This window comes from Pseudorasbora parva, chromosome 18 (assembly GCF_024679245.1).
Source record: "Pseudorasbora parva isolate DD20220531a chromosome 18, ASM2467924v1, whole genome shotgun sequence".
Lineage (NCBI taxonomy): Eukaryota > Metazoa > Chordata > Actinopteri > Cypriniformes > Gobionidae > Pseudorasbora > Pseudorasbora parva.
Window position 1 is genome coordinate 33,457,335 of NC_090189.1, and position 10,843 is coordinate 33,468,177.

Sequence of the window (10,843 nt, forward strand, 5' to 3'; positions counted from 1 at the left end):
GATTGAAGTCTCTCATTGTGTGTATACTTTATCTGAAAATATTGCAGTCAATTTAAATTTTACACATATACACAAATGAATAAATACATATTTGCAGAATTAATATGATCAACTGTAGTTTGTGCTTAAAATCAATGACATTTTAATTGTCACTGTCACTGCCTGAAAGAGACAGGGAATTTTTTTCTTCATTATTTATTTATTTATTTATGGAATCTCGTTTGTTCCCCTAAAAGGTTGCCAGTAGTGACATAATTATTGTATATAATAAACTTATTGTTGTTGTTATTATTATTATTATTATTATTATTATTATTATTATTATTATTATTATTATTATTATTATTATTATTATTTATTGCTATGTAAGTTATAAGAATACGCGTAGAATGTACTTTACCATCCTTCAGCTTTTAATAAATTCATTAAAGAATCTTGGTGGCAATCAAATTTGAGGAAATTAATATGTTTATCTAAAAAGGGCAAACAAGCTCCTGCACTTGAATACTGTAAATCTGAGAACACTACTGAAGCAAGCGTGGCTGCGTTAATGATCACATTCCTCGTGTGAAGGTGTTTGCCTTCCTCGCTCTTAATTACTAGCACGAACTCCCCATGACTGGGCTGAGTGGAGCTGGCGGAGGGTGAAAACACTGGTTAAGCAAATTGGTATTTAAATGTATACTCGCTGGCCTTCATGCCTTGCATTATTCATTGCCGATACAAAAACTCGTTGCACTTCAAGCCGGGGTTCTGCAGCGGGCGGACATGAGGCCTGTCTACAGGGAAGTGAGGAAATGTAGGGCAGAGAATTGTGGTCCGTGCACACAGCACTCAGCCGCCGTCTAACCCTCACTCCTCGTCAGTCTGAAGACTGATCAAATATATATATATATATATATATATATATATATATATATATATATATATATATATATATATATATATTAAATGGCAACCTTAAATCTTTAAAATATCAATTTTTTTAAACACTTTATTGACCCTAGCCTTCACCTTATTGACTGTCTTTGATAGATGAATAGCGAAGCGTCTACTTGAGGTGCATCTTCAAAAATATCCACCGTCAGTGTATTTAATTTCATTAATTTTGTACCTCAGCTAAACGAATCTATTTAACTGGTGTCCGGCTACAAACGGGATTTTATTTTGTAGTACCGGACCGTGTTAGGGTATCTTGTCAGTTTAGAATAAATTATGTATGGGACATGATTAGAAGCTTATACGCATTACTTTGAACATATTTCTTTGAATTAAATGTGAGAAACTCATTTCATCTGTTTTGATTTACATATGAAGTGGACTTATTTCATCAGCATGGACGTATAGATCTAATAACTGATCTCCTTTTGATTTAGTGACATTTGGGAGAACAGAAGGCCTAATAATACACATACCAGCATTATCTTATATTTTTTAGTTTGATCATTATTTGTGTATACGTTCTAGACCTTTTATGTTAATGATAGGCATTGCGGTATCTACTAGCCTTATATATATATATATATATATATATATATATATATATATATATATATATATATATATATATATATATATATATATATATATCATTATTATTATTATCATTATTATTGTTATTATTGTGTGTGTGTGTGTGTGTGTGTGTGTGTGTGTGTGTGTGTGTGTGTGTGTGTGTGTGTGTGTGTGTGTGTGTGTGTGTGTGTGTGTGTGTGTGTGTGTGTGTGTGTGTGTGTGTGTGTGTTTATTTCGATCATTTTGCAGAAATCTTTATATTTCTGATTTGATATTTATTAAGGACACTACACGAGTCTTGTTTTTTTTAATACAAAATGCATTAAACTAAGTACAAATGATGTATAGAATAGATACATGTTACCTTGAGATGTTTGTTTTGACATTATTCGTTAAAAAAATATATTATTGAGACTTTTTCAGCACTGCGTTGTGTAGTGAACGTCTGTTTGGTGCTGTCCGTGGTCCTGAAGGTCCAGAATACGTTGCGTTTTATTAATTAGACTAGCACTTACATTTGCCTTAACTGGATCTATTTTTGTTAGATTGTTTCCCTTTTTTTAGAGCGGTAAAATTACAGCAGTACAGCTAACTAAATGCCATATGTAAGTATAAGTTAAGTAAATATTTGCCTAAATTAATAAATTGTTATTGATCTAGTGAAAACAATATTTAAAATAACATTTTCACGAACTTTTAATAAAAGCTTTATACATACATAGCCTATATAGCCATATTAAATGTGTATCGTATCTTTATTATCACAATATCACATTTTTTATTATTGTTTTGTACTTTTTTCTCTGTTGATTGCCGCTAATTTGACCGAATTAAAAAGACAAAACATTTCTATGTCCTTGCATCTTATCCAAAGCGACTTAAGCACCTTTAAGTTACACATTGTATTAATTAAAATATGTCGAGTTCATTTCAACACATAACAATATCATTTGTATTTGTTTCCTCTCTGTGACAGACACGCACAGCCTCCCTCGATGTCTTCCGCTGTTCCACCGCGCGTCGGAATGAGCTCGCGCTCGAGGAGAAGCGTCCTGCACGGAGGAGCCGCATATATCGTCATTAAAAAATCATGCTTCCCACGCTTTAACTCTGTCTTGAGCACTCGTATAATGCAGGCTGTCGGATTTTAGAGTGTTCTCGTGGAAGTTTCCAATCTCCTTCATGGGTCAATGAAGACATAAACGTGAATCTTAACCAATGAGGCGTTTTATTGCGTTACGTTTTATTATTTAGACTACTTTTGTCTTTACTGGATCTCTTTTTGTTCTTTTGTTTAGCTTTGTGTTGTACATTTGGCTTTAATGTTGTTGTTTTTTTGTTGTTGTTGTTGTTGTTTTTTAATAAAACGTCACATTACATTATATTCAATGATGGTTCATGGGTTTATATAGATTTATAAGGATTGATCCTTCATTGTCTCAGAATAGTTGCTGTGCATGCCATTTAGCAGAGAGAAGCATAACTAACATAAAAATCGCAATAGTTTTTGCATGAATAAAGAGTGACACGAAGAATATTTCATAAATCTAATTATGACTTATCCAAATCCATCAAACATTTACAAGAGTCTCACGTTTCGCCCTCTACCCCAAGGGATCAATATAATATCCCCATATAGTAAATGCGTTTAATCTGTAATTGTATTTGAGTTGGTAACACTTTACTTACATTTGTTATATGTTATTATTATTATAATTTTAAATTACACATACTTACATAATCTAATTGTATATGAGTTGGTAACAGTTTATTCTACAGTGCCGTTATTACATGTAGTTACTGTGGTAATAACTTTAATGCATGCATAATTATATGCAATTAACCCTAAACCAAACCAAACCCCAATCCTAACCTTGTAGTATGTAAATTTAGTTCCTTATTATTACAAAGTACTTAAATGTTTAATTACAGTGTAACAAAGACACCTTAAAATAAAGGGTCACATAATGAGTTATAGGATTTGGTTGAGGGTTAGTTGCGAGTAATCATGCATGGTTTGGTGTTATCAATATGGTAAGTACATGTATGTAACAGGGACAGTGTACAATAAAGTGCTACCATAAATTGTACCCGTTCTTGCATTAGTGCCATATTACATGTAAATATAATCCTTGTAAAAAAAACAACAGACCAAAGTTTATTTATAGGACGTCCTGCAACTAAATTGAATGTAATGACACTTCATGGACACTAAAGTCAGGGATGGTGTGCACATTAATAGATTTTAAATGAAGAATCTCACGTCTAAATAGCATGACGCAGATAATTAATTTTTTACCAGTGACAACATTCTCATGCAAGCTGGACAAGAGCCAAATCACATGGGTAGTTAGATATTGTTTGTTACTCTGCTTCGATTGTTTTGATGGTCTATCAGTCAGTTTGTCTCAGTGCCAAATATGTCGTTTGATCATCCCCAGCTGCTTCTGTCATTCATTAGGCTTGATTAAGCATACAAGATTCTTAATTACAACACCCATGTTTTAATTATTGTCGAATATGCATAATTCCAGCCTGTCATGTGGCATGCTCGTGAGTGATCATATTAAACATCCTATACATATATGTATTTATTGTAATCCGCAGCAAGTGTTACAAAGATTCTCTTGTTCACCTTGTCAGGATCCATTTAATTTGCTCTCCTTGGCACCTTCATTGTCTTTTCATTTCGCTTGTTGGTTATTTTTAAGAAGCCTACAAATCCACAATGATTGGCAGTCAAAAAACAGCTTTAGTGCTTCTCTCAGTGTGGGAACTCTGATATCTTGAACGCTGTATTGGGCTTATATATTAACGCGCTTGATAAATATTGCATTGTACTGATTTAGAGCTTCCAGTGCCGGAGGTGTGATCTGACCGTAAAGCGCGCACACGCGGATCAAAACATTTGGGAGCGCGCAACGCGGATGGAAACACTGAGGGAAGTTTATTTACCGCGCTCAGAGTCGACTGCAAAGCTGGGCTGAAATAAATGAAACGTTGCTGCAGTAATTCTCAATTTTTCGCGACTAGTTTCCTCCGCCGCGCAATGGACTGAGCCGGTCGAACGGGCCTTGTTGCTGCAATGTTTGTGAGGAAAGAGGGAGCCATAGTCATGTACCAGAGAGCTGATTCTCCAAGGCCCTCAGTCGAGCAGCACTCAAGACTCTGGCTTCATTAAAATTTTATACGCAGCGCTTGGCCAAGGTCTATTTATGAAAATGCGCTTTCCGCTCCATGGAAAACACAAGACTGTACGGAACCATGGGGAGGAATGTAAATCTAAGAGTGGAATTATATACACTTACACATATTTTTCAGCTCCAGCTGCTTTTTACAAAATAAAGTAACCAGTGCCACATTGAAAATATTGCCTCGCATTTGACGTCTATATGTTTCGTGGCTTCCGTGGTTGATGAATTATGTAGATATGCAAATCCATTTCAGCACGATATACCAATTGTCTCGCACATTGCAAGAAAATGATGCAACTGTATAATTTCCTTTCACAAACAGTGATGTAAACACTTTAAATACTTTAAATACTGATACAATATTGTATTTCCACTTGCTCTCGTTGTAATATTGTATAATGCGTTTAATATCTCAAGTTGTTCACTGCCTTTTGGTCCTTAACTACATGAGGCGGAACGAATCTGATTTGCGTAACTTGTCTCTTGCCTTTTGGATTCAGCAGGAAACACAAAAAGAAAAGATGACCTCTTGTTTGTGAATTATTCAAATCAAACAATTGACGCACAGTGTCGTGGGAATGGGCTTTACGCATGCATCTACACAGACGCGCTGTTTTCTGTATCTGTGAACGAACTTAGTAAACCAAAGCCATATGGGAAACATACATTTTTTTGCGTTTAGGTGTCTTATTATATAGATTCATTATTAACATACTCGAAATCTTCGTGTATTTGTAATTATGTATAGTACTTTTAGCTTTGTGTGTGTGTGTGTGTGTGTGTGTGTGTGTGTGTGTGTGTGTGTGTGTGTGTGTGTGTGTGTGTGTGTGTGTGTGTGTGTGTGTGTGTGTGTGTGTGTGCTTGTTCGTGTGATTTATGAGGACACAAATGTGTATAATGACATGGGTATTACATTGGCATTACAACGTTACAACGTAACGTGTTTTATAAGTACATTTATAAAACTCATATGCTCAATAAAACTCAAAATGTACTCATATTTCAAATAGCTTTAAAACATAATAAACAATGTTTTATTAAAATGTAAAAACATGCATAATGTTTCCTGTGATGGGTAGGTTTAGGGGTAGAGAATATACGGTATAAAAACCATTACGCCTATGGAATGTCTTCATAATGCAGTTGCACCAACGTGTGTGTGTGTGTGTGTGTGTGTGTGTGTGTGTGTGTGTGTGTGTGTGTGTGTGTGTGTGTGTGTGTGTGTGTGTGTGTGTGTGTGTGTGTGTGTGTGTGTGTGTGTGTGTGTGTGTGTGTGTGTTGTTGTTGTTGTTGTTTTTGTTGTTTTTCTACTACACATTACCTAACAAAAATACTAATTAAAATGCATTTGGTTGTTCTTTGCCACGTTTGTGTTTTAAGATTGATTCGGACTGACTTTTTTTGTATTTTATTTTACGTTTTGGAATAAGGGATTACATTAATGTTTATTTGTGGATAATGATTGAGTTTATGCTATTAAACTCCACGGGGGAAAGGACGAGAACTCTTGTTGTACATCCGTTCAGCAATAGGATATCTTCCTCTTAACAAACACTTGCAAAATCAATAGTATCATAACACTTCATATTTATTATTCATAAATAACGAGATTTACGGGCTCAAAACCACCTGCTGAACACAAGAGAGAGACAACTCCTGAAATAAGCGAAATTGTTTTCCTCTTTACAGTGACGATTTAATACAATTTATAGACAACCTAATGGCGTAACGTGCGAAAGAAAACGTAATAGCATTCGGAGTTTCCTCATACATAAATTATGTATTTAATCGCGCTTGTAAAACTTAAAATGGTTTTTTTGAATTCGTTCAATCGTCTTGGCTAACACTGTGGAGAAACTAAAGAAAATTCGCCCTATTTGGGTAAACTACATACTTGAGACAAAATTAGTTTATTCGTTCTTTATTATTGCGACAATCGATTAAGAGTTGATCACACAAGATACGTTCGTATATTATGACCAATAATGACAGCAACAACAGGAAAGATAATAATAAGCATAATTATGAAGGTTGATTTAAAATAAGCCTGAAATGATTAAGGGACAAAATATGCTTATTATATCATTGCATGTATGCCCTCTTATTAGAGAAGGATATATTGCGAATTGAGGGTGATTGAGACACGTTTTGCCATTGAGATTACTTGAAAAAAGTGTCCCAATAAACCTGAATTCACTCAACCTAATAATTATTGTTATATTAAGCAGAATAAATAAAAAGGACTCAAAAATAAAGCAAGTTCAGGGACATAACACACTGCAGTAACTGAGGTAAGACGTGCATGGTTTATTGAAATTTCTGTCGCGTACACAGACACAGTTAAGCACACTTTCACAAATGAACCATGTGTGGTATTCAAAATAAATTAAGCTCAAATAAATAAGTAAACGACAATATCAATGAAGTAGAAATTTAAATAGGCAAAACAAATAAGAAATCGGAATCATATCTACAAAGTGCAATGAATCTCTGAATATGTAATGAAATGTTCCCATCTACAAACTTAGTGTAATAATAATAATAATAATAATAATAATAATAATAATAATAATAATAATAATAATAATAATAATAATAATTTAGATTAAGACGTACAGTAGAAGGGGTAGTCACAAAATAATTATTAAATAATTTGATTGTCAAAGCATCGCTGAAGTGAAATTAGTTGCAACACACAACGCTTCGTGTTTTCTATCTAATTTTTACCCAAAATGTGTCAAAAATTAAAACTTAAAAAACCTAGTTTTATGCCCTATTTCCAAAAATGACCATGAATGTGTCAAGACGTCAAGAACTATGAGGTAGACACAGAAAAGTATATAAAGGATGTCCGTGTGTACGTGCGTTCGCCTGTGCGTGTTCTCTCTTATTGCAATACATCAAAATGAATGGAATTAAAAGGTAAATGAACACTTAACGCCTTGTAAACCATGCAATGTATCACAGCAGAACCTTGATGAATTTCTTCTGGAGCATATAGAATAACACTAAGGTTTCTAGAATGGGACATCTTTTGCACAACAGCGTTTTAGCTTTCTTTCTTTTCATCCTTAAAAAAAAACAGAATTTTGATGCGTTCTTCACACAAAGAGGTGCAGTGTATTCACAGATATGTACACAGATGAATATAAAAAGTTGTTTTGAGTTAAGAGAATAATCATTATTATTCAATTCTCGATTTGTACAATAATTGCAACGTTTAGTTGATGTTGGTCTTCCAGAGCGTGTTGTTCTTGACATATTGCCATGACAAACTTTTGGTAGCCTACAGTTTCTGTCTCTGGGATGTTGACGCCCAGCTCCCAGTTCCTGCGTGGGAAGCGCTTTGCCTCACCCTCGAAGAGTTTTGTCGGCTCTGATGGTTGAGTTTATTTAAATACATTGTTCTGGCCTAGTGCGTAGCCGAAAACTTCATCCGTTTCTGCTTTTGCCTTTGATTACAAAACCACACGCGGACCACGTTTTTTTTCAGGTCCAGTTTCTCGGCAATGGCTGCGATTTTCTCCGACGAGGGTCTTGGCTGGACGGCAAAGTAAGCCTCCAGCGACCGCTTCTCTGGAGCAGCGATCGAAGTGCGTTTTCTCTTTTTGTCCCCGCCGTTAAAAATCTCCGGTTTGGCCATTTTCTCTCTCTGAGCCCGCTCTGCCTCCTCTAACCACGCTTCCAGGATAGGTTTGAGAGCGACCATGTTATTGTGGGATAAAGTGAGAGACTCGAACCGACAGATAGTACTCTGGCTCAGGCAACCGACCCCGGGGATTTTAAGATTGGCCAACGCCGAACCCACGTCGGCTTGCGTGACCCCGAGTTTGATCCGCCTCTGCTTGAAGCGCTCGGCGAAAGACTCCAGCTCCCGGGGATCAGGCTCGGAGTCTCCCCCGACACCCAAAGAGGTGTGTGAGCCCAGGCTGTGGTGGTGCATGTTCATACTTTGCGGGTGGTGATGCTGCATGTGGTTAATTGCTGACATGTGTGAATGCGGGTGGGAAGCGGTGGAGCAAACGTCGGAGCCCGGCATGCCTCCGATAGAGATGCCGGGGGTGAGGTGGTCGAGCAGATCGCCCTCCAGGCCCTGCGTCGGCTGGTGGTGGGGATGATGGTGGTGAGAAGTCAGCACAGACGGGTGATGAAGGTGCCCAGAAGAGGAAGTGGGCGTGCAGGTCATGCTCGTCATGGTGGTCATGGTGTGGTAGGTGGCATCTGGCTTGAACGGATGACTCTTTTGAGCGATGTCCACCGCCGCCAGCGCCTCGGCTCTCTGGAGCAGGGTCTCATCAAAGCCGGCAAAGATGTTACCCTGCAGCTATGTGACAGAGAGCAAGCATAAATCAATGGCAACGTCAGTTTTAAGTTTCCAAATAATTTTGAGGAACCAGATTACGCAACCTATATTTATGTATTTATTTTGGTGAACAGTGTTAAAAAATGTTTAAAAGACCAAATTGTGTCACTTTTAGCAGATAATCTAAAGCGCATTGAAATGGTTATTCAATTAAGTTCTGCTCTTGTGTTTTCAGAAAACTTCTATGATTCTATGTTTAAGTAAAATAAGTGCAATAGTTATTTTGGCGACAGAATTTATTAAAAAACAAAACAACAAAAAAACATGCACTTCGAGAAAGAAAAGTTTTTTATCACTGCGGATTCAACATGACTGCGGTGATAATGAATCTCAAATAACAGAATAAATATTAAACTTACCGAGGGCGTGGGCAAACATGCTCGTCGGATAGCTTCAGAGCTGGAATGTAGAGGTGTGTATTTAGGCTCGTGCAAAATCGGATGCATACTAAACGGCTGTTTGCTATTCATGGACATCATTTTGGCAGAGGTTAGAGAGGGTCGTTTCTCGTCTTCCTCGTTTATCTCCTTTTTCCCCCGTACAGTGTCTACCTCGGAACTCAGCGATAAATTGGATGGTAAAAACTGAAAAGGTATGCCTGAGAAGTCTTCTTTTCTGGCTGAGATGTAGCCAGGCGCGAGCTGTCAAAGTCTGTGATACAGTAGGAATTTACGCAGGCACCTAAAATATAACGCTGTCTGCTTTAGCCACTCCCAGATAGGTACAGGTCCCGCCCAACTACTATTACAGTACCCTGTATGTTATTGGTAAGTTTAGGATGTGAACACGCCTCTGGGGTTTCTGGTCCCATTCCCCATCAAGTGCGCTGGAGCAAAGAGAAGGTGTGGCTCTGGCTCTGAGAATGTGTTTTCATTGGTGCTGTGATTTTGACAGGTCGCGTTAGATTGGTTGTGTTGAACACTGTGATCTTTATGTACACATGCACTTGGTTTAAATGTATATCACCATATCCACGGATTGTTATGATCCCAGTAAAGCATAGTTTAAAGATTTAAACGAAAATAGCGATTACTACTCAGTTTTGAAAATAAATTGTAACCCTTTTTGTACATTTTATTTTAGGACATTTTATTAAAAGAAATTAAACATTTTAAATTATTTATAACCTTTAATCATTGTTTGTCATATGATCAGGGAGCACACAAACTGATGAAGTTTAATTCTTAGACGCACTTTTTTTAGCATTTTGGACACACACACACACACACACACACTTTTCAAATAAATCAATATAACTTGATTTGAAAAATGAAACTCAAATTTGATTATATACTTTGTTTTAAAAGTTAATTCAAGCCTAATAAATACAAACGCTAAATATTTATCTTAATGATGATGAAACAAGTGATGTATTTTTTTTTTCTCCTTTTCTTCATGTGGCCAGCCTTAACAATTTGGTACATGAATTAATTATTGTTCATTTACTTTGTGGTATGCACCACAATATGGATTCTCAAATAGAGCATAAACAGGCTGGGATGATAAGAGCCCATGTACAATTAAATATTGATAAAAAAAAACACAGGTCAAACAAATGAGAGCAGTCAATCAAATACCTCAATCTGACAAATGAAATACTAGAACCACCATCCATTTGTTTGAACAAATTATTTATTTAATTTTACAAACACTTTTTGTATACTGATTAAATCCCTCTTCACGTCAGTAATAGATATGGTCTATTTATATATATCAAATATCTTCTGTGGAAATCTCAGAACCAAAAAATGTTCATCCAATCATTGAATTC

At 36.2% G+C, this 10,843-nt stretch overlaps 1 protein-coding gene across 1 annotated transcript; it reads right to left on the bottom strand.

Moving 5' to 3' along the window:
- Positions 1 to 6,996: 6,996 nt before the first annotated feature.
- pou4f4 (POU class 4 homeobox 4) lies at positions 6,997 to 9,713 on the bottom strand. Its single transcript, XM_067423245.1, has 2 exons — positions 9,432 to 9,713; positions 6,997 to 9,033 (listed from the first exon to the last, which is right to left on the bottom strand). The coding sequence occupies exons 1-2, from the start codon at positions 9,549 to 9,551 to the stop codon at positions 8,122 to 8,124; spliced, it is 1,032 nt and encodes a 343-aa protein (XP_067279346.1). The 5' UTR covers positions 9,552 to 9,713; the 3' UTR covers positions 6,997 to 8,121.
- Between the last annotated feature and the right edge of the window lie 1,130 nt (positions 9,714 to 10,843).

Coding starts and splice junctions, on each gene's coding strand:
- pou4f4 (XM_067423245.1), bottom strand. CDS start 9,551: ATGATGTCCATGAATAGCAAACAGCCGTTTAGTATGCATCCGATTTTG. Junction 9,034..9,431: donor CATGTTTGCCCACGCCCTCG/GTAAGTTTAATA, acceptor TCTGTCACATAG/CTGCAGGGTAACATCTTTGC.